Source organism: Zootoca vivipara, chromosome 3 (assembly GCF_963506605.1).
Source record: "Zootoca vivipara chromosome 3, rZooViv1.1, whole genome shotgun sequence".
NCBI lineage: Eukaryota > Metazoa > Chordata > Lepidosauria > Squamata > Lacertidae > Zootoca > Zootoca vivipara.
The window spans coordinates 100,416,104-100,440,417 of NC_083278.1; the positions used below are offsets into that span (position 1 = coordinate 100,416,104).

Below are 24,314 nucleotides of genomic sequence, written 5' to 3' on the forward strand. Positions count from 1 at the left end.
GGGGACGAGAGACGCAGCGAGAGAAGTGGAAGTGCTAAGATTAGGAGTTGCAAAGATTAACACACACACACACACAAGCTTTCCTCCGATCGCCCTCCCCCCCCCGCCCCTCCTCCCGGCTGGCTGGCTTCTTCCTTCCCAACTCCCCTCCCCTTCGCCTTTGGGCGCCATGGTAAGAGCCCTTTTTCTTACGTAGTCCCCCATGATTGGCAGGCCTGACAGTGATTGGCAGGGCGCTGCCATGGCGACGCCACAACGACACCCGGCGGGCCAATAGAAAAGCGAAACAAAATGCTTCGGCGCTGCACTCACGGTGGATTTAGGAGAGATATTATGAGGCTGTTGTCATTAGGGCGATCGCGGCCGAATCACTGAATCGCTTTGCGCCTCGGCGGCGGCGGCGGCAGCGACAGCGGCAGCGTCGCCCGGGTCGGGAGGTGTGTGTGTGTGTGTGTGTGTGGAGAGAGCCCACAGCAGTGCGCGGATGCCTGCCTGCCCGCCCGCCTGGGCACGCGTGTGCGTGTGAGCGAGCGAGCCAGTGCCTGCCTGCCTGCCCGCGTGCGAGTGTGTGTGAAAGGTGGTGGGAGTGAGTGAGTGTGTTTGTGTGTGAGAGAGAGGGGGGAGTGCGCGCGCGCGGCTGAGTGCGTGTGTGCGTTTGGATGAGGGTCTCTATGTGGCTGCGCGTGTGGGTGCGGGTGTGGATGCGCGTGGGGTGCGTGAGCCCCCTGTCCCTCCCCTCTTCCTCTTCTTCTTTCTCTGCGCCTTCTCCGTCTTCCTGTCTTCCTTTCTTTTCGCCTTGATCCAGCTCCTCTCTCTTTCTTTCTCTTTTCCTTTCTCTCTCTCTCTCTCTCTCTCTCTCTTTTTCCGACCCCCCTTCCCCGTCCGCCAGGCTGGGTCCCATGGTGTTCAGATCCCCTCTAGAGCTCTATCCCACCCATTTCTTCCTGCCAAACTTCCCCAGCGACCCGCACCACCACCACCGCTCGCTCCTTCTGGCCAGCGGTGGCAGCAGCTCCGGACCTGGAGGAGGAGGAGGAGGCAGCGGCGGTGGCAGCGGCGGCAGCGGCAGTGCCGCCACCGGTTGTAGCGGAGGATCCGCCGGTGGCGGCGGCGGAGGAGGAGGCGCCTCTCGAGGAGCCCCGGAAGAACTGTCCATGTTCCAGCTGCCCACACTCAACTTCTCCCCGGAGCAAGTGGCCAGCGTCTGCGAGACGCTGGAGGAGACGGGCGACATCGAGAGGCTGGGCCGCTTCTTGTGGTCGCTGCCGGTAGCGCCGGGGGCATGCGAGGCGATCAACAAGCACGAATCCATCCTGCGCGCCCGGGCGGTGGTGGCCTTCCACACGGGCAACTTTCGAGACCTTTACCACATCCTGGAGAACCACAAGTTCACCAAGGAGTCGCACGGCAAGCTGCAGGCCATGTGGCTGGAAGCGCACTACCAGGAAGCCGAGAAGCTCCGCGGGAGACCCTTGGGCCCCGTCGACAAGTACCGCGTGCGCAAGAAGTTCCCCTTGCCCAGGACCATCTGGGACGGCGAACAGAAGACGCACTGCTTCAAGGAGAGGACTCGCAGTCTCCTGAGGGAGTGGTACCTCCAGGACCCCTATCCCAACCCCAGCAAGAAAAGGGAACTGGCGCAGGCCACCGGCCTCACCCCCACGCAAGTGGGCAACTGGTTCAAGAACCGCAGGCAGAGAGACCGGGCGGCCGCCGCCAAGAACAGGTCAGTGCCAGCCGGCTGAAGCTGGGCTTGTGCGGGGGGGGGGGGGTTGAGGCTGAAGGTGGGGGTAGGCAGCGGGAGTGCAGGGCTCACACAGCCAGGACATAAACCCATATCCATACCACACGGGGCCTGCCTTGCCTAGATGGGACGCCTCACCTCCTGCAAGTCTCCCAAGAGTGAGAACGCCTAGCAAGGGCGGCTGTCCTTGACCCTTTGAAAAATCGCTTTTGGGTTCAGTTCTGCGTGTGTGCGCGTGTGATATGGGGGGGCTTAAATCTTGCCCTAGAGTGCAGGGATAAGGAAGTCAGTAGGCTCTGTTAAAAAGCAAAACGAGGCCCTTAGAGGGTCGGAACGGGGAACATGGGTGTATCAAGGGGGCTATGCTCCTCACGCAGCCAAAGACAGGGCTCGCTCCCCCTTTCCGAATGGGTTTGCCCGACAGAAGCAACTCGATTCCACCTCCCGTTCAAAGTTTCGCATTCTTTCCAAACTCCGTCCCTCTCCTTCGCAGTTCTAAATAGGACACCCCGTTTCCCAGTAAAATGCTTTGCACGCTTTTGTGTATGTATGTATGTATGTCTGTGTGTATGCGTGCGCGCGCCTGCCTGCTCTAACTAGGGATCCAAAAGCCACAAAATAAAGGGACTTCATCTGCAGCCGAGTCCCCATACCCAGTGGAACCAACTGAGAGGAATGGGTGTAAACCCTCTTAGCTTTGGATGGAGCTCTTAATTTAATTTAAAATTTAATTCTCTTTTTCTCACGTCCTCTTTCTTTTTGTTCATAGATTGCCTATTATTTTTACCGCCATGATTGTTATTGCTATATCAACAATAACAACAGGGACAACTCCTCGCAGCGAAATGCAGAAGGGGTGCGGATTAGATGTATTTTTTTATTTGTGCCGTTTAAAGCTGTATTTGGCAACTTACTTTTCTCCCCTTTGCCCAAGCTTTCCCTCGCTATAAACAGTATAAACAAACATCATAATGTGAAGCGTCCTTCCACAGAGCAAAAAGGAGGCAGCTGTTCCTCTATTGTTCTTATTAATTATATAAAAAAACAAAACAAATTCATTTGCCGAAAGAAAGAGAGGCGAGAGGGTGGGGGTGCGGGGTTGCTGAAATAAAAATAAAATGAAGGGAAAGCATTTTTTTTAAGCTATCCGCCCTCTCCCATCTCTGTTTCCGGGTGTCATTAGTTTGAATTATGCATGTTTATGAGTATGTAAATAAATATGCAGGGGTTTGTGTGAGCAGGCGTGATTTTATTGTGTCGTGTGCCACGCAGAGTCTTCTTGCCATTCCTTATTGCTCAACGTGGCTTTAAGAATGTTGGGGTTTAAATAATAGCTTTGAAAATAAATAAGATCACAAAGAATTTTAAGGGTCCCATGAAACAATGCAGAAAATATAAACAAAGGGTGGCACTTTACCTCCTCCAGTTGGACTTTCCCAGTTTATATAGCAATGCATATTTTGATAAAGTTTAATCTCAATTGTAGAGGAGGGGGGCGAGGGGGAAGCAAGAAAGCATTAAAAAAAAAACTCCTTTCAGCTTCATCAATGGAGGGAGAATAGATCGACTCATAACAGAGAAGCTGGAAAGTTGCTAAAGGTTTGGGTTGACTCACCGAGTTGTCAGTAGGTGACTAGGAACTGTAATGCAGCGGTGGAGGGGCGGGGGGAATAAGTAAACAGTATGAAAATAAAAAGTGCAGAAACGCAATTGAAATATGTAATATATTTAAAATCAGTTCACTGCGAAGGTGAAGAGTGGGATTAAAATTTTACAGGGTACAGTTGCCCGAAGGCTGTCTTTCAAAACATTTTACAAAGGATTTCAGGGCTCGGCACAATGTTTGTTTTGTTTATTTTTTGGCTATTTTCTTTTTTTTAAATGCACTGGCCTTTGGGGGTGTGCAATCAACTTCTCAGTGTACTCAACGCCCCTCCCCAGCTCTCTTGATCTGAACGGCTCAAGAGTTCATAACCGTCCAGCGCCTTGTGTGTTAGTATTCAGAATATTCTGCTGCGTTTGCAGATTGTTTTTTCGCCGGCCTTGGTTTCCCCAGCCACCCACCCTATAGAAATCCACTTAGTTATTGACTGTTATAAAGAGCAGCGGCCGAGATTCCTTTGTCTCTTGGCGGTCTGTATGTTTCCAAAGGCAGTCCGAGAATTCTGCCGTCGGCCCCAACAAACGCAACAAAAAAATAAAACTATAAATGCATTGCTGGAAAATACACTGGTGTGTGTGTGTGTGTGTGTGTGTGTGTAAGAGAGAGAAAACTGAGCATGCAGATGATTTGGGAAATGCTGCTCTTCGGACACCCTCTCCCCACAAAACAGTGTCATCACTTGGTTTGGGTGCTTGTTTGTTTATGGGTTTTTTTTAAGTGTTGCGAGTATGTGTGTATGTATGTATATATATATAGAGAGAGAGAGAGAGATACGCATTTATTTAAGTGATTCACGGGGGCTATCTGGGAAGGCGCCAAACTTTGCTGCTACAGACCATCGTTTGTGACTGTCCACGTTTGTTGTTAGGGCTGGACTGTCACTCAATGGGGCGGCGGCGGTAAATGCGCTAGAGGTTAGATCGAGGCCCACAGATGGCCGCTCCTCGCAAGTGAAACCGGTCAGGGATAGAGATAGTGTGAGTAAGGGGAGCGTTAGCTTGAAACCTACTAATATTTTGCAAACTAACACGATAGCGGCCCGTTTGTGCGTTTATGTGCCTGCCTTGGCGTCTCTCTCTGTGTGTGCATTTCTGAACGTGCCAATTGTTTTCCTACGCAAACCCTCTGTCTTATCCACCCAGCTCTTTTTAAAAATATAATTACAGCGTTTCTTTTCCTCTGTGCTTTCCAAGCGACCTTTTCTGTCCGAAGTCCATTTGCTTGCTTTTAACTATTTCTCACCCTCCCCCAACAACCCCCCCATCCCCTCTCCCTTGATTTGAAACACTTTTTGCGGAGGGAGAGAGGGCCATTGCAGGCAGCAAGCTGGCTTGCAGCGCCGCGCTGGGCAGCAAAGAGAAGGCGGCAGCGGGCCCCGTGGCTGGCCTGCGATCAGGCCGAAAGAAAAGAGAGAAAGAGAGAGGGAAGGAAGCAAGGATTCTCAATGAACCAGGCTAAGCGGTTGTTTGAGGGAAGAGTTTGCTGGAGAAAAAGGGAAGGGGTCTCCGGCTAGATCCGGATTGTTGCGCCCTCTTGCCAAGCGCCTTTGGGATCCGGGTCCCCTCCCTAGCCATGCGCTTTTACGCGCCTGGATTGCCGCGTTCGAGGGCCGCGTTTCGGGAAGTCTTGCCTCTTTCCTTTTCTGTGTGGCTTTCCTTTCTGAGCAAGGATCTGTGTGCTCTTCCTTTGTCTCCCCACCAACCCCCAACCCCCAACCCCGCGTCCTGCAGGCTCCAGCACCAGGCGATCGGACAGAGCGGCATGCGGTCCTTGTCAGAACCGGGCTGCCCGACCCACAGCTCGGCGGAGTCTCCGTCCACGGCGGCCAGCCCCACCACAAGCGTCTCCAGCCTGACGGAACGAGCCGAGACGGGCACGTCCATCCTCTCGGTAACCTCCAGCGACTCAGAATGTGATGTATGATAACGGAACAAAACAATACAAAAAAAATAACAAATAAAAAAGGAGAAAAACAAACCCTTAAAGGAGGAAATAAATAAATAAATAATATTAATATTAATAAACCAATCAGGAAAAAGGCAAAATAAGCCCCCCTTTCTCCACCCACCCACCTACCTACCCCGAGCGAGCGAGAGCAGCCGCCCCCCTCTCCGAACTGCCCCGGCCTCCGAGGAAAGAAAGCAACAACGAGCCGCTTTCAGAACACTCCTAGGCAGAGCAGCGAAACAACGAGAGAGAGAAAATTACAAAAAGAGAACAGACCTTTAAAAGAGTTGTTGTTGTTGTTGTTTTTAAAAAAGGAATTAAAAAACCCAAACCTTTACCAAGCAAATGATTGAAATAAGAAACAAACCATCCACTTAGGCAAAAAATAAAACATAAAGGAGCAAAACCACAAGTTGGACAGTTGCTGATTCTGGAGCGGGGGAGAAAAAAATGCTAATGCTAATACTTTGCTATTATAAATATTATTATGGCGAAAGGAAGAAAGAAAGGTGACATTTGTATTCTTTGTAGGACGAAAGCACGTTCCAGCTCTACTTTTCTTTTCCTGGTTTTGAATTTTATTGTTCGCGCTTTCCCATGGACAGCATCTCACCCATTTTGCATGACGATTATTCAATTTGTATCTGGGAAAAAAGGGGGGGGGATATGCTATTCTCTATAATAAATGAACAAAAAGGAAAAAAAGACTGGGGTGTGGGACGGGAGGAAAACTCGGATCAAATTTGTACAGAGAGAGGGAGAGGGAGAGAGAGAGAGGGAGATGCTTTTTAAAAAGAAAAACGTTTAAAGGAACTCTTTGAAGAGGGAAATAACAAATGTTTATCGCCTTTTTTGTTGGGTTTTTATCAATCTTTGTCTCTCTGGATCTGTAACCCCGCCCCCCTCAAAGTCCAAGCGATGGTCTAATCAAGATGCATCCCCCCTCTCCTGTTCCGCCTCCTCCTTTTCTCCCCCTCCGTCGTTGTTTTTATTTTATTTTTTAAGAATTTTTATTCTTTTGTTCAACAGACAATCATTTTCTTCGTAAGCACCTTTTTTTCTACACTTCTGTCACTGCCTGTGTGGGTACTGGTTATAAATGTGGAAAAAGAATAGTTATGACTGTAACAGATTTTTATTTTTATTTCAAAATTTTATATGAATTATGTATATCTTAATGATGCGGTCATTTCCCCCAGTTTGTAATATATGTGTAGAAAATTGCTTGTATATTATATTTGCTCTTCTCTTTGACTTTTCTTCTCTCTGTCCCTTTGCCTTCTTCTCCCTTGCCTTTCTTTCTTTCTTTCTTTCTTTCTTTCTTTCTTTCTTTCTTTCTTTCTTTCTTTTTTCCCTTTCTTCTTCTCCTTCTTCTCCCCCTCCTCCGTCTACTTCTTCTTCTTCTTCCTCCTCCTCCTCCTCCTCTTTTTTTTTTTAAAGAAAAACATTTTCCCTGACTTGAGTTCCTTGCACAAACTTAGTTGTCAAGAGGTGATGGACTAGGTTTTCAAAAGGGACCTCAACGGTAGACGAAACGAGGCTTAGAGTGCCACTGTCCTCCTCTTATGCAAAAGCATTTTTGAGTATTTAAATAGCAGCTTTGGGGGTCTCTTCTAAAACTCCACGTAGGACACTTATACCACTGTTTCCCTTACTGCGTGTTTATCTATATGTACAAACTTTCTTAAAAAAAAAAATCAAATACAGTATTCCATTTTTCTTATCTATTCAGTGACGTTGGTGTTTTTCCTCAGCCGCAAAGAAATGCTGTTTCGTTTTGTTAAAATCTCTTGTCACGTTGATTCGCTCCAGTGATTCCATGCAAGCTAGCAAGCCCGTTAAGCCGAAGCACTCGGAGTTAAGCCAATTATTGCTCCCTTAACTTCTAAAAAAAAAAAAAGCTTTCTCTGAAGTAAGTCCCGTTAAGTCCGGTAGGACTTCTCTGAGCTGCAAAGGTTAAGCCCATGAGCCTGGCTTGGTCGACCATCTAGTGTGCCTGTGGTTTGCATAGGGCTAATAAAGCTGCCTGAAGCTGTACCCTCACGCACGTTTACTTGGAAATAAATTCCATTGACCTCCATGGTAATTTATTCCAAAGGAGTGTATGTTTAAGGATCGGGATGCAAGCCTGCAAGGCTACTTGTTAAACAGTGCAACCCTAATCATGTCTACTTAGAAGTAAGTCCTATGGCTTACAATGGGGCTTCCTAACTGGTCAGTGGTGTTAGGCTTGCAGCCCGCTAGAACCCCATCGCAATCCATGAGGCTTTCTTCTTAGTCAATATTATTGAGGTGCTGGGTGCGAAACTGCGCAGAATGGGCATGTACGTATGTACCCAGACAACCGGGTGCCTGTACCCGTGTAGATGGGTGAGTTGAAGCGAGGAGTTACTTGGTGTTTCTCTCCTGTGTGGCATGTTGCTCTCTGATGAAGGACCTGTGAGAAAACGTTGGAACACCCCATGTTCCGGACAAAAATATAACTTGAGATTTGCAGTGTCTGAAGTGCGTGAGTTAACGTAGGCATATGTTGCGTGCATATAATTCCTAGCCCGCGCTCCCTTCTAACTCTAGGCTTCTCTGATACCCTTCTTTCACTGTGTGACACCAAATCAATTTTCCTGCAAGTAAGTGGCATCGACCTAACTGGCGGTCCTTACTTCGGAAGAAGCATGGGTCGAGAGGTTCTGCTAAGGTGCTTGGGCTGGAAAGTGGCATTGACCTCAAATCAGCGGCAGAACTTCTCTCTTGAATTCTGCACCATGAGGGAATGGCTTTCCAAAACGGTTTCTCCATCGTGTTTACAGTATTTCCTTCGCCCTCCCCGCCCCCCAATCAGTTTGACGACTTTTTAATTTGTTTTCCTTAAGTAAACTCCAGAGTGCAGTTTAAGACACTTTAGGGTGTTTGGGTATTTGGGGGTGTGGGTGGGTTTTTTGGGGGGGTGAGGGGTGTCTGTAGCTTTAAATGACAACCAAGCAGCCGTACGAAGCCACCTCACAGACCCCTTCTTCCCTAATCAGTTGTCGGCTCCTCCCCTCGAGTCCTAAGTAGATGGTTAATGTGTTGAAAAGAGCCTTTCTCTGCCCTCGCGAACAGGGGTCCCGCGTCACCTTTGGCGCATTCAAAAGTTTTCGCTTGGCCCCGGGGCAGGTTAGTCAGGCGTGAATTAAGAAGAGGTGAATTCTAAACTTGTTTTTACTTGAAAATACAATTTTGAAACTTTGATTGGGATTAAGGAGCAACGTGCCTGGAATTTTTCTTGACCATTTCCAAACTCGTTTGGGATTTCCGAATTACATTGCTCCAGTGGCTTGTTGTGAACGGACGTAGGGGGTGGGGAAGCGAGTGTGTGTGCGTGTAAATGGGACCTTTTTTATCTGGGGGATTTTCCCCCCCTTGCTAAGCAGAATGCGGAGCGTTTGTGCGTGCTTGATGGTGGGATGTAAACCGCATTTCCAGTAAAACCCCGACCCTTGCCACCTCGCAGGCGAAATTAAGGCTTGCAAGCCTATGCCCGCTTGCTTGGGAATAAGCCCCGTTGGACTTACTTTTGAGAAAGAGGTCGTGGGATCAGGCTTGGGACTTGAGCCACCCGACGTGAAAGGCGGCCACTAATATCCAGCAGACGTGCTTCCTTCTTTCTTTGACGGGACTTGGTCTGGATCTTGACCCTGTTTTAGGTGGGCCTTATGTAAACGTGTTTTTTAAACTGGACTATCCAAGACAGAGAGAAAGGGGGGGAGAGAGAAATCTACTTACTTTGATTGCCTTATCCGTTTGTTAGGAATATCAAGATTTCGAGCTTACCGAGGTAGGAAAGGTTTCTAAAAGACAGAAAAGCTGCTATGTTGCAGAAATAGTAAAGCAATTCAAGAAACTTTTTGGAATATTGAGAGAGGGGGAGGAACCAGGCGAGAGGCAGAATAACTCTGGTCCTTAAAATATTTGGATCTTGGATCTTTAAAAATGTTAAAACAGGAACCTATGCGCTAAGTTCGTGATGCTTATGAAGGCGTATTTCAGCCTATCGCCACCTTGCAGTGGTTCATCCAGAATCCTGTTCCACTACCAAACTGGTTTAGTGTTGGATGTTTTTTTTTTTGGTAAAAGCACAACAGACACCCATTTCCGCTGTTAAATCGAATTACCTGCGGTTCAAACAGGTTAGAACCAGCAGCAGGGACTAGTAGCCCCTTGATCCTAAATGCTTCTCCTTGGAAAGCGATTCTGCTCAGGATCGTCTCAAATCCAAGCTCTCGGATATAACGATGCCCCCCCCCCCTGCCCAGACATTGGCGTGAGCTAGGAGGGCTCCCGATTCACCCGCACCTAGGAAAAGCCCAAATATTGCAGATGCGCGGCCCAATCCTATCCATGCATGCTTAAATCTCTCTGTGTTCCATGGGACTTACTCCCAGGTAAGTACAAGTAGAGCAGCAGCCCGAAAAACATCGACCCTATGCCTGGGAAGTTCGTCCCATTGACTTCAATGGGGCTTGAGTCCTTGTAGGCACGCGCGGAAGTGTAGCCTTGGGTCTAATTCACTTCCATGGGACTAAATCAGCCGAAATGGATTTGCTGCTGGCCCTTAGCTGGGTTCTGAATTGAGGCGGTAAACTTGAGCTAAAGTCAGGTCAGGATCACTTAACCGCACCATCCTCTCCTCGCCGCCTCTTATTCTCATTGTAGCAAAAGCAGGGGCCGATACCATACCAGTTCGCAAGCCAAGGGCAAATTCTGTGTTAAATGTGTTGGCCGAACCAGTCAGGTACGCCACATTTCTTGCACAGGATTTTCTTTCGCCCGTTTCCAAGAGTGAACCCACTGAAGTAAGTTGGGGGCATCCCGCTTTGTCTCTCAAGTAGCCCCGGAGACCAGGAGAAATCAGAGGGCGAGGCGAAGTGCCCCGACCCCTGCAGTCTCATCAAAGGTAAAAGTCGCAAGGGCTGGTGGTTTTCTGGGTCCCACAACGTTTTAACAAATTTGGGCATTTGCGGGAGTCAAACGCGCAAGACTAGTGTCTTGACCCAACTTCTTTGTGGGGGTGTCGTGAGATTTTGCTTCCACTACTGGAAGCCTCGTGGTCTTTTGCATGAGAAGTACAGTAGCTTGAAATTATCACAAGATGTGAAAGGGGTCCTCCTTTGGATCGCAGAGATCCGGTTGTCACGTTTTATTTCGGATGTTTGGGGTGTGCGGCCTGAGACTAACCACGTTTGTCTTGAGGCCAGTCTCTGGTTTCCTTCCAGGTATGAATGTTTAGGCGCCTTTTAGCCAACCGGGTGCTTGATCCGAAGCACATTTGGAATCCAAAGAAAGTTAATGCGAATCAAAGCATGTTCACGTAATGGGTCTTAATTAGGACCTACTCCTCCTGCTGCCAGGAATTATTTTCCCTGGTGCGTTTGGAGCTAATTTTATTAAACAGAGTTTACGTTTCTAGACTAACGCCGTCCGCCCCCCCCTTTTTTTATTTCGGCGCTCGGAGACCATTTCCATCTCTGCAACAGTCTTAGGACCAGGCGAGATGGTGCGAAATGTTCCCCTCCCCTTTTTATTGTGAGTCGCCTATTTTGTTTTCACCATAAGGCGGGATATAAATTATTATTTAAGAATAATAGTTCAGGCGGAGACTCTGTGCCCTCAAAGCAGAGCTCCTCCACAGACAGAACCACCATCTGGAGTCCTTTTGCAAGTATTGCAGCCGCCGGCTCCTTTATCAGAAGCGACGGAATTGTTGTTTTGAGTTGCCTTTTCAGAAACGAATTTCTGTTTTCTTTGTTGCTTTGTGCCGTTGGATGCAGAGGCCGCGTAAAGGTTTCCAGTCGAGCCCCAAGCCTATGCGTGTTTACTCGGACGTAAGCCCCACTGTGTTCACCGTGGCTTAGTCCAAAGCAAGGCCGCCTTGGACTCCAAACCTTGTTCTGGGATGGATGGATGGATAGCTGGATTTCTGGAAGGAAGCAAATGCTCTTGAAATCGATGTAACTTACTTCCAGGTAAATGCACTTAGGATTGGGTTGCTAGGCTGCGTCTTCTTCTTTCTCCACTCGCCCGCTTTTTTTCTTCCTTCCCCGCTTCTTGCAAGACACAAGCGGCTTACTCCGAAGTAGCACCATCAAATGCGGCCTAGAGGATTTGGGTGCTGTTTAGCCCCCGATCCCAGACAGCGCTCAAGTTAATGAGCATTTGCCCCCTCCTGCAAACGCTAGTTTCCTCCCACCAAGCTGATAAACGAAGTTGCTTTAGGATTTGCATTCGAAACCTAAATGGTTGATTGAGGTGTAAATCTATGAAAATCTGCATTAAAGCCTTCTCTCTCCGGCCCCCGCTTTTCTCTCCCCACCCCCAACTAAAGCCATCTGCCCTGGGAAGATAGGGCCTATCGAAAAACTCCAAACTGGGGGGCTTACCTCTCCCCCCCTCCCCACATCTCCTTGATTTGGCCGATCGTTATCGACAAACCCCTTCTCCTATATTAGTTTATTATCCGGGACAAGCTGGACTGTTGATTAAGATGAAATTACTCGGAAGCTGAAGTGCGTTTGATCAATAGGCAAGAGAGAAGCCACAAGACCTAGCACGCCAGATGGCAGACAAGGCGCGCAGCGCCGGAAAGCCCCGACGGGGCAGAGCAGCAGAAAAGCACTAGGGGGCGCTGGAGAGAGGGGTGGGGACGATTTAGACGGAAATCTAGGTTTCCGGGCTTGGGACTTTGGGTCTGGGTTCGTGCGTGTGTCAGTGCGGAGTGTGATTTCTGTTGCTGCGTCGGAAAAAACCCCTCTCCGCTCGCGAAGGCACGTCCCCAAGTCTGGAATGACATCAAATGTCTCCACCAAACTAGTCGATTAGACCGGTTTATGGCTACAGTATAGATTTCTATATGCACTTACTTGAAGATGACTTGTGGAATTTAGTGGGACCTGAAAATGCATAGGATAGGATTTTTATTTTTAAAATTTGTTTTTTAAAGTCCAGACTTCGGCTAGATTCGGCTGTCAGATCTATCCGATCTCCCCGCTTGGTCTCTCAGATGGCTCACGGTCCTCCTATTCCCCAAGCAAGTTAAGCCTGAGTAGTGGGTTTAAGTCGATGTTGTCCCACTGACCCAAAATCTTGCTGCTTCGTATGTTTGGGGAGGGGGGCTTTAAGGCGACATGGTCTACCTAAGGCGAACGTGTGAGAAATTTTCGACGGGGCTTGGTCGAAAATTTATTAGCAACTTACTTCTCTTGAGTTTCTCCATTGCACACCGCCTTTCGGCCAAGACTTCAGAAAGGGTTGATGGTTTAAAATTTTAGAATTCACAAAAATATTCTCAGTCGAACTTCACGAACAACCTGCTTTGGGCTTCACTGTTTCGCCACCTTGTCGTTTGGATCGGGATTTCTTTCTTTCGCAATTTAATACTGATTTAGGAGTGATGGTTGAAGAAGTGGGGGGGGAGCAATAACGTCAAGATGAAGAAACCCAAACCCGAAATTAGGTCAGACCTAATGGCAGAGAAAACAGGATCACAGCGGGCTGGCGCCCAGGGAAAACGTTATTATTATTATTATTATTATTATTATTTACTACTACTATTTTCCCCATCTTCGGCTTTTCCCAACAGGTTGAGGGAGAGGATCCGTTTCAGGGCCAGTTCTTCTGACTGCCCCCGAGCCTGCTCCATTCCTGTGTGTGTGTGTGTGTGTGTGTGTGTGTGTTAGTGTTACAGTAAATTTCCCATCTTTCAAGATCAATGGGAGCTTTCCTTCGCACTTCAATGGGCGATGTCTTTTTTTGTTTTGTTTTGTTTTGTTTTGTTCTTATGGAGGTCTTTATTTATGCAGGCAGATTAATGCAGATGTCCGGGTAGGTGCTAGCGGTGCGTTGTGTATGCACACCTATCCAAGTATATATGTAAAGCCCTTTGTTTGGCGAGCGTGGGTGTCACCTGGAAAACCCCCCTCCCCCTTGAATTCCCCCCAGCCGCGTTGGGAGCTCTCTTTGTGTGCCTCTATCCGGCCTCCGCACACACCCCAACCCCCATTCACTCCCTATTGACGTGGGGGGGGGCCGCTTCCGGCTCAGGATCGGTTTTCGATCCTCTCCCTCTCTCGGCCTGATCAATTACAGCTGGCTGTTGCGACGGAGCTGGCCTCGCCTTGCCCCGTTTTGGCTCCTTCCTTCTCCAGCCTCTCCGAGAAAGGTTAGAGCCTCGGCCTGCTGCAGTGAAAAGAAACGGGGACGTTGGTGCCCTGGCATGGCTCTGATTTCCTCGGTTAGCTGAGCACAACTTTTCTATTCGTGTTTATTCATGCAGGCCCTCATTGAGCTCCACGCTGCGCTGCCCTGGATTCAGCGTGTGAGGAAGGAGAGGGGAAGGCGCAGCCGCAGCAAACGCTGGAGAACACACACACACACACACACACACACACGAGGCCCCACCACGCATAGATCCTACTCCTACACACACCCCACGTTATAGCAAGGAGGAGAACCCCCTTTTCTTTCTCCCCCACGCCTGTCCCATTATATCAGTACTCCCCCCCCCAGCCAACTACCCCAAACACAAAGGCTTATACCATGCAAGTACCCTGTTTCTCCGAAAATAAGACATGCAGTGGAACCTCGGTTTATGAATTTTCGGTTTACGAACGCCGCGGACCCATCTGGAACGGATTAATTCACTTTCCATTACTTTCAATGGGAAAGTTCGCTTCAGTTTATGAACGCTTCAGTTTATGAACAGACTTCTGGAACCAATTGTGTTCATAAACCGAGGTACCACTGTACTGTACCCATAAAATAAGCCGTAGCAGGATTTCTAAGCATTTGCGCTAGATAAGCCATACCCCGAAAATAAGACATAGTGATAGCCGCAGTTCTGGAGGGCGCCAAGGAAGAGACGAGGCTGGACCATAATAAAAAAATAAGACATCCCCTGAAAATAAGCCATAGTGTGTCTACTTGAGGAAAAATAAATATAAGACAGTGTCTTATTTTCGGGGAAACACGGTAGACCCAAACTCACACAGCCCTGCCCCTCCCAAATACCATACCATCCACCCATATCTCACTCACTCTTAAATCAGACTCCCAATAATCCTGGGAACTGTAGTTTACGCTTCATGCTTGGGGTGGGGGTGGCGATGAGAATGTGCTCTAAATGTACGGTATGGCGTGCACTTAAGCCTCTCGACTTCGCGTACCCAACGCAAACTCACTTCACGCGCACCCTGGAAGCCTCGGCCTTCCGCACGTCCTCTCCACCCGCGTTGTCCACTCACCCCACAAGACCAATTAGAAAGAAGGTAGCAAATGTAGAAAGCATAGCTGCCAAGTTTTCCCTTTTCTCGCGAGGAAGCCTATTCAGCATAAGGGAAAATCCCTTTAAAAAGGGATAACTTGGCAGCTATGGTAGAAAGGGGGAGGGGGGCTGCGGCGGTGGAATAACCCAGCAGCACCCACAGATTAATAGGGGAGGAGAGAGAGAGAGGAGTTGCTGAGGAATAATATTGCAGGAGAAATGTTACCTCGAGGGGTGCACCTGGAGAAACAGCAGTCAAATACCAGCAGACGCAGATCCAAACGCTCCTGGAAGGAAGTCGGAGCTGTGTGGAAAGCTGCTTTAAGCACCTGGAGGGAGCAATACTTCGGAATTCCAGTTGCTGGAGACCACAGGAGGGGAGAGGGCTTTTGTGCTCGGATCCTGCTTGTGGGTTTCCCACGGGCATCTAGTTGGCCACTGTGGGAACAGGATGCTGGACTAGATGGGCCATTGGCCTCATCCAGCAGGCTCTTATGAGTTTCTTTTGAGGAAGAGGAGTTGAGGCCTTGAGGGGCTGTTTTCCAAACGGGGGGTGGTGGGGATGAGGAATGGGATTTTAAGAATGGAGGTGAAGTGGTCACATCAACTTTGGCACCTTTGTCTCAGTCCTCCTCAAGCCCAGGAAAAAGAACAACTTGGAAGGCAACTTATCCTTCAGAAAACTGGCCCTTGAAAGGCAGGTCAGAAGGCAATCTGGGTTCCAATCCTGTGCCCCTGGGAGCGAGGGGGATTGGGGGAATGGAACTTGCTTCTGAGTAGGCGGAGGCACGATGGAGATGTTAGGTTGCAGCCTTAGGAAGGAAGCCCCATTGAACACACAGAACTTGCTTCCAAATGAACATAAATGGGGACTTGGCACCTGCTTCCAACTTCTTGAGAGGAAGATCATCAGATTTAAATAGCGGGCATTATATTTTTCTTCCCACCCCTCCGGAGAAGGAAAATAAGACGGGTCCTCTCCTAGCAAATCTTACCCACATTGTAATAAGGCTTCTCAGATCAAGCCGACATCCGGGCAAAGAGCCGTACTTGCATTTCAGCTGATTCAGATCCGTGGGACTAGATCGGCTCTTTAGTCAGTCGGGTCAAATGGACTATGCTTGGTTTGCTTTGTAGGATTTGCTGTCATCTACGGGGGTCTCTGTGTGTGTGACCTATTTACTCCGCACCGTTCTTATTAAAGTCTCTATGATTTCTCCGCTATATATGAGTTGCGGACTAGTGCCTAACAGGCTTGTTGCGCATATAGACAGACACGCCCCCCCCCACCACTACGTGAAGATTACAAGTACCTCTTGTAATATCTTGTTTTAACACCCAATATTCTTTTGAAAGTCTAAACTGGGTCAACTGCAATAGTTCAATAACATTGAAGGTGCCTGTATATATTCTCTCTCTCTCTCTCTTTCTCTCTTCAGTCTGTGTGATATAAAAAAACATTCTTTAAGACTATTGGGATTTAAAACTGTAATTCTATTAAATAGTAATTGAAGGGTCGCGAGAGGCTATGATACAGGATCAGCAGCGTGTAAGCCGGCCGTTTGAACTTTAATTTGGAATCATAGGCAGATGGGATCACGGCCTCTTTATATGATGCTTGCAGATTTAAAACTAGCCGGCCCGGGAAAGGGAGGGGGGAAGGAGAGAGAGAGACTGCAATGCAGATTCATTCATTAAACATGAAAGGTTAGTGCAAGAGAGGAGAAACGTTTAGACGTTTAGGTGGAAGCCGAAATATTCTCCCTCCCCCCGCCTTCATCGCACACCTCCCTTCCAACTGTCTCGCTTACTGCTTTTCAGCTGCTATTATAAATAACTGCGGCTGGGACCTCCACGGAGATGACTTATACCCTGGTTTTTGTTTGGCTCCGTGTTTTATCTCTGCATCTTTCACGCGAGTGTCGCTTCTTCCATGCCCCTGTCGCATCAAAGCAAAGTGATGACTCGCTGGTCCTGGAACAACCTGGTCCACAACTCCCAGTTGTGCAATCCTCTCTCAGATGTGTCTACTCAGAGGAAAGTCTCGCGGGTTCGGATGTAGTTAGGATCAGGGGTGCCAACTTGAATAAAATATTGGGGTGGGGTGGGGGCAGGTAAGCCCAGCGGCGCATAATCTATCACATGACACAATTTGAATGGCAATGCCCATCAAATTTGGGGTGTGTGTGTCCCGGCCCCCTCAAATATTTTATTGGGAGTTGGTCATGATGGTTGTCTGTGGTCACTAGCTCGAAAGGTCAGGAAGAAATTAGAGGAAGCAGACTCCTGGAGGATAGGCCTCGACAGGGCTGGTTGAACTTCAATCTTCAGAGGCGAGGGTCAGACACACCATAAATTTAAAAGCAGGGACACCTGACTTTCCCCAAAGAATCTGACCTGGGGGCTGTCGTTTGCTCAGGGTGCTGGGAACTATAGCTCTGGATCCTTTGGGGAAAGCTATACGTTTTAACAGATCGTGAAGCTGAGGCTCCAATACTTTGGCCACCTCATGAGAAGAGAAGACTCCCTGGAAAAGACCCTGATGTTGGGAAAGATGGAGGGCACTAGGAGAAGGGGACGACAGAGGATGAGATGGTTGGACAGTGTTCTCGAAGCTACCAACATGAGTCTGACCAAATTGCGGGAGGCAGTGGAAGACAGGAGTGCCTGGTGTGCTATGGTCCATGGGGTCACGAAGAGTCGGACACGACTAAACGACTAAACAACAACAATACGTTTTTAACTGCATGGTGTCTACTCAGCACTCTGATGTTTTGAGGACAATCAACAGCCCTGGACGTAAGCTTGTGTAGAACTAGTGTGGAATAGTAAGCAGAGTGACAGACTAGGGCTGGAGGAGACAGGGGTTCAAACCCCTATGATGACCTTCACTGGGTGGCCTTGCTTGGGCCAGCTTCCCTCTCTTACCCTAACCCACCTCACGGGGTTCTTCTGGGGAAGAAATTGACCGAGGTAAAACTGTGAGATCCACTTGGTGTTCTTGGGAGGAAGGGGAGGGGAGGAGATGAAATGAACAAGAGGAGGCTGAATGGCAGCCAGGGATGGGGAACCTGTGGCCCTGCAGATGTTGGTGGGCTCCACCTCTCATCAGCTCCAGCCAGCATAGTCAATGGAAGGATGGGAGCTGTGGACCAACATCTGGAAGCGCGCAGGTTATAATCGCTGGTCTAGAGTGGAAATTTTGCCCCGGGGGACGGGAAGTGATCTAATTTAGAGCATTTATTTTACTTGTCTTTAGTAAACAAAACTTCCACCTCACCTCTGTGCTAGTAAAGATGCGTTCCCTCCAGTAAGGCTCTTCTCCAGTGTTCGCTTTCAAGTAATTCGCCCGATCCACCGGGGAGTGTTCTTGCACAACGGCCTCCCTTTCTGAAACTGCTTGGTCGCTGAACCCGAAGAAACTCGGCGTCTTCTTGCGCGGTGGAGGCAGGTGATGCCTTTCACTGCAGTTGGGACTACACGCCTAGCAGAATTTCCTGCGTGAAAAAAGAGGGCCATCCCTAAGGTGCCCGCCTTCGGAAGCCAAAGGCGAGAAATCCTAATCTCCCGAAAGAAAAGAGATCATTTCCACAGTCGACATTTTGTAGGGCAGAAACGCACAGAGGGTTTGGGTGCGCTCTGTATTGTTTCAACGCTGATGACGCCTAAGCCTGGCAAAGGTTTTGTTTATCTTTATAGCATCTGCATCACGATTGTCCTTAGCCGTTGCGCTTCTCCATGCGTGCCTCCACTCAAAAAGTAAGACCTATCGAGTTCGCGCCCAGGGAGATGTGGATAGGATCGCAGCCTAAATGCAGCCAAAATGGTAATGATCATAAATCTCTGAAGACAGAATCTGCAACCCTAGAACACTTTCCTGGGGATTAAGTCGTACTGAACACGGTGGAGATTACTTCTGAGTAGACAGGCGTATATTTGCGCTCTTATTCTGTTATTCAGCGATAGTCCTACTCAGAGTAGACCCACTGAAGATTTCGGACACGACCAAATTGGATTCATTCATTTCAATGGGTCCACTCTAAGTAGGGTTTAAGCCAGGCACCCCCAAACTTCGGCCCTCCAGATGTTTTGCACTACAATTTCCATCTTGCCCGACCACTGGTCCTGTTAGCTAGGGATCATGGGAGTTGTAGGCCAAAACATCTGGACATAGCTGCCAAGTTATCCCTTTTTTACAGGGATTTTCCCTTATGCTGAATAGGCTTCCTCGCGAGAAAAGTGAAAACTTGGCAGCTATGCATCTGGAGGGCCACAGTTTGGGGATGCCTGGCTTAAGCCCTTCGCTTTCTGTGCAGACGGAGGTATTTTTGCGTGGAGGGAGACTCAGGTATAAAACTTTTGCCCGGGCAGGCTGGCCACACACTTCAGGTTCAGTGACAAAATAGGCCCCGGAGACTTCATAGCTAAGGGAATGTATGAGGCAGTCTCTCGCTATGGAAGCGCAACGCTTTATCCACAACACCCACGAACAATCAAAATCTTAATGAAAGTAAGGAGAGACATGCCTGGGTTCACAATTATCTTTAGCGGTAGATCACCCGCTCCACGTTCAATCCGCGGTGATTTCGGCAGGGGCAGAGAGAGAACCCTGGAGAGCCGCTGCCAGTCAGTGTAAAGCCATATTGAGCTAGATGGGCCAATGTTCTGACTCTGTCTGAGAGGCAGCTTTCCTGTGTTCCTTTGTCCATCTGAATCCCTCTACTGGGCTGGCTGTGATATTTTTCAATGGCGGGGGTGGGAAGAGAAAAAAACTCTGCACATGCTCAGATGGCTGAAAGGATTTCGCGCCCAGATCTGCTTCTGAGACTAAACCCTGGATCAACGAACTGCGTCCTGGTGTTGCTGGTTTTTTTTTTTTGCGTGGGTGGGGGGTGGGATGGAAAAATATTCCTCCAACCACAAAAAGTGGCAAGAAGCAAGATGTTTCTCGCAAGATTTGGGGTATCACCCCTGTACCTTCACTCTCCGCCCTTTGTTCCGCGCATTTAACATCTCCCTTCGACAACTCTGCCCCCTGCTCTTGTTTATTTCTAAATATTTGCCAAAGCAGTCAGTTTAGGCTAACCTAATTAACACCCCCCTCTTCCCCCGGCTCATCCAGCGCGAATCGTCTGCGCAATCCCTGGCGCAAAAAGAGCGGGGGCGAGGCAAGGGGGTGTCGGGTTTTTCTTCTTTTTTTAAAAAAAATGCTCCGCTTTGGGGTCGTTTGTGAGTTCCAGGAGATTACGGGCTGGAGCCTTTCCAGATCGTAGATGGTTTTAGATGTTGAATTTTCCGATGAGTATTTACCATCATAACTAATTTAAGACCATTATTAAATAGAAATTCTCAGCAGGGCTCCTTAATGATGGAACACGTTGCTAATTAGAGAGTTTACGCTCTGTTTTGGCGAGGCGGTCTAGAGGGACGGGGGTGTGCTCGGCATGCAAAGGCAGGATTACCAACTAGGAAGGGAGGGAGGGAGGGAGCGAGATGGTGCGGGGGGTGAGGCTGGAATGAGCAAACCCACCAAGCCTGAACATTTCTATCGTATGATTAGAGAGACAGGCGAGGCTCGCCTTATCTCCGCAGCAGCGCGAGGTAACACGAAGCACCGTCGGCTTCCTGTTACATTCACACGAGCACGCATCACGGGGACTGCAGAGGGACGGGAAACGCCTATCTTGCCCGGTCTTTTAAGGACCAGATTCGTTACAAAAATCACAACCTTCAGCCAGAGAGCGCCTTGGTACTGCCTGCGTGATCTCATGTTAAACTCCAATGCGTGGTTAACTGACTCGCTCTTTGACTTGAGAATGTGTGCGAGGCTCCCCGACTGAGCGTCCCTTACTTGGGAACCACATGCACGCCTCAGAAAGAGGTGGCAGAATGGAGAGTACCACTGCTTTAATGAGGGTGGGGCATCACATTTTAAAAAAATGACAGAATCATAGGAGTTGGAAGGGACCCGGAGGATCATCTAGTCCAACCCCCTGCAGTACAGGAATGAAAATGCAGCTGCCCCATATGGGGATCGAACCTACAACCTTGGTGTCATCAGCTCTAACCAATTACTGTACTAAGCAATCATGTAATCCCAGTTAAGAGCAGAACAACAACCCAAACCAAGTCTCTGTGTAAGCAGAAAGCTAGCACAGCATGGAGGGGCCCAAATGACGAAACCTTCGTAGTTTAATACGTTTCCATTTGCAGTGAGGTTTTCAGTGAAAGGACACCAGGGTCTTGTCGGTATGAATAAGCTATCCCAGTTCTGGTCTAATAATAATAATAATAATAATAATAATAATAATAATAATAATGATAATAATAATGATAATTTATTATTTGTACCCCGCCCATCCGGCTGGGTCTCTCCAGCCACTCTGGGCGGCTTCCAGCAAAGATTAAAATACAATAAAATGTCACAAATTAAAAACTTCCCTAAACAGGGCTGCCTTCAGATGTTTTCTAAATGTCAGGTAGTTGTTTATCATCTGATGGGAGGGCATTCCACAGGGCAGGCACCACTACCAAGAAGGCCCTCTGCCTGGTTCCCTGTAACTTGGCTTCTTGCAGCGAGGGAACCCCCAGAAGGCCCTCAGCGCTGGACCTCAGTGTCCGGGCAGAACGATGGGGGTGGATACGCTCCTTCAGGTATACTGGGCCGAGGCCATTTAGGGCTTTAAAGGTCAGCACCAACACTTTGAATTGTGCTCGGAAACGTACTGGGAGCCAATGTAGGCCTTTCAGGACTACAGCAGAATGAGGTCATAGAATGGACTGCACCACTTGAAACGCAAGTGGGGAATGCCAGTCTGGAATGCTTCCTTATGCGAAAAAAGGCTTGCAGATAGATAGCCAGCACGGTGTTGGGTTAAGCAAAGCCTTCTCCAACCTGGTGTTGGGTGAGAGAGGTGGTGGTCATGCACTACAACTCCCATAATGTCAGACCATTAGCAATGATGGCTGGTACTGATGGAAGTGGGAGTCGAAGAACTTACCTGTGTGCGTGCGTCACGGCCCCCAACATCCTTGGCTGGTCCAATTTCTGTCTGTAGAGAGTTCTATGTGCGAGTAATAAAAAATAGATGAACCCTACTCCCCTGCACCTGAAGTGGTGCAGTCTGTCTTCGTCAGAATCCTGCTACCCTTATAATCCCACCTTCCCTTCTGTTGCATGTGAAGACCCAGCCCACACCTTTAACTGGGGATTATAAAATGTTGATGAGAAAGCAAATGATGTGGAGGCCCAGGTGAAGATGCCTTGGACCCGACCAGTACTAACTTTATCCCAGGAAGCTGCTTTCTGCTGAACAGCTAAAAGCAGGAGTAGTTCAGATACTTACTTTATGCTGGGCATTGACCAACAACAGCTACCATACTTTACAATAATAAGAGATCCCTCTCTACCATAACTACCGTTTGTAATTATAAGCTATCCATTGTGTCCCGCAGGCTGCAAAAGTCAAGTATTTTTTATGGGAATGTTAGGGATGTGGATTAGGATATATTATTAGATAGATCCTATCCAAGCTTGTGTTAGCAAGCTTCCAATATCAGCAGAGTGACATTCCCCTTTTGTGCGCAGCAAAGCATGTGCGTTAGATTCGCTAGAATCTCTATAACAATATTACACTTTATAGTTCAATATTACACTTCCTGGCAAAGGTCCCCTTTTGTCCCTCTTAAAAGAAATACACAACACAGTGTTTATAAAATAAGATAGAGTTTACTTACAGTTTCATCCTGAGTTAACAGCATAATCTCAGAAAGGCAGGCTTGCTTAGAAAAGTTACAAGTATATATACATCTAGAGACTACTTAGTAAAGTAAGACTCCATTTGGTCTCACTCTTGGCTGCAGGCCTAGAGTGAGAACCATGCTAACTAGAGATTCTCTGGAGATGTGTCCTCATCGAGGGAGGAAGTAGCTAAGAGAGAGAGTGATTGCAGGCTAGGGCTTTTGTCTAATCCAACTCATTTGCATGTCTGAGGGAACAGGAACTGACCTGTAGTCAGGTGTCCCTCCAGGTGAGTTCCTGTTAGTGGACACTCTAGGAACTGTTGTGACTTGTCTGCCCCAGTGTTCCATCCCACATTTTTCTGCTTAGAAAACGCCCGTTCAAATCATCAAATTAAGCCCAAGGTAACTTGATTGCCCAGTGTAATGGTTTTAGAGTGTTGGACCAGGACCTGGGAGACCACCTGTCAAGTCTCCGCTCAGCCGTGAAGCCAGCTGGGTGATCTTGGCCCAGTTTCTCAAGCCTCACCTGTCTCACAAGGTTGTTCTCCGGGTAGAATGGAGGCAGGGAGAGAATTGCCACGTTGAACTCCTTGGAGGAAAGGTGGGATATAAATGTATAATAATAATAATAATAATAATAATACCATGTTCAGTTGGTTAGAGCATGGTGCTGATAACAGCAAGATGGCAGGTTTGATCCCCATATGGGACAGCTGCATATTCCTGCATTGCAGGGGGTTGGACTAGATGACCCTCAGGGTACCTTCCGATTCAAGGAGATTTTCTTGAATAAATAAATAAATAAATAAAGCACTAGTGTAGATAAGTGGTTGACTATAGCCCCACAATATCTATTACTAATGCACAAATTGTTCGAATGGGGCACTGCAGGGGCAGGTCAGACTTCAAGCTTGTGGGATATGTCTTGTTTGTTTGCTAGAACCCTGCAGCTGACTAAATGGATTTATGTGTCGTGGGGTGTGGGACATAAAGAGAACAGTGCAGCCCAGGAATTTATTTTCAGTTCTAAAACTGAGCTCACAGTCCTAAAGCATACACACAAACACACACACCTCTACTCTTGATTTCCAACCCCAACTTTCTTCTGTGCATCAGCCTAACAGGGAGTGGGGTTTTTGTGGCTAATGGGATAATAAATGGGAGTCAGGCTGTGTATACATTTGAAGCACATTTGAAGCACATTTGAAGCACATTTTTCTCCTCCCCTCATAGAATTCTGGGCACTGTAGTTCGTTAAGAGTTGCTGAGAATTGTAATGCTGTGAGAGGCAAACTACCATGCCCAGAAGGGGTGCTAACTTGAACAAAATATTTCTTTTTTTTGGGGGGGGGTAAGGCCTGCCCTGCATAATCAGCCACAAGATGCGGTGTACATGCACACCTTTAGAATGGCAATGCCCATTAACTTTGGGGGGCAAAGTGCCCTCAGGCTCTAGGAATTGGCTCCAATGGCTTCCCAGAATTCTTTGAGGGGGAAAAACACAATTTGAATGTGCTTTAAAGTGCCGGGTTACCCAAACTTGGACCTCCAGCTGTTTTTGGACTACAATTCCCATCATCCCTGACCATGGGTCCTGCTAGCTAGGGATGATAGGAATTGTAGTCCAAAAACAGCTGGAGGTCCAAGTTTGGGAAATCCTGTTAGAGTGTGTACACAACTTCAGAATCTTTGCTGATCTGCTGCAAATCATTCTGCGGTCTACCAGGAGATCCCATTTTGTGTTCTGCTCACCTCTAGATTTGGTGCCACATGAACAGGTGTCTCTGTATAGTATCATGAATAGTGCATTTGCTTCGGTGGTGACACTGAGCATTGGAAGCGAAAGCTCAAACTGCCCTCTAGATCTGAACATCTCTGGGTGGCTTTGTTCAGCATAATGCGCCTCATAGCGTTCTATGTGA

At 48.2% G+C, this 24,314-nt stretch overlaps 1 protein-coding gene across 1 annotated transcript; it reads left to right on the plus strand.

Moving 5' to 3' along the window:
- Nucleotides 1-899: 899 nt before the first annotated feature.
- Nucleotides 900-5,330, plus strand: SIX3 (SIX homeobox 3). Its single transcript, XM_035110642.1, has 2 exons — nucleotides 900-1,726; nucleotides 5,138-5,330. The coding sequence occupies exons 1-2, from the start codon at nucleotides 900-902 to the stop codon at nucleotides 5,328-5,330; spliced, it is 1,020 nt and encodes a 339-aa protein (XP_034966533.1).
- The last annotated feature ends 18,984 nt before the right edge of the window (nucleotides 5,331-24,314 follow it).

Coding starts and splice junctions, on each gene's coding strand:
- SIX3 (XM_035110642.1), top strand. CDS start 900: ATGGTGTTCAGATCCCCTCTAGAGCTCTATCCCACCCATTTCTTCCTG. Junction 1,727..5,137: donor GCGGCCGCCGCCAAGAACAG/GTCAGTGCCAGC, acceptor CGCGTCCTGCAG/GCTCCAGCACCAGGCGATCG.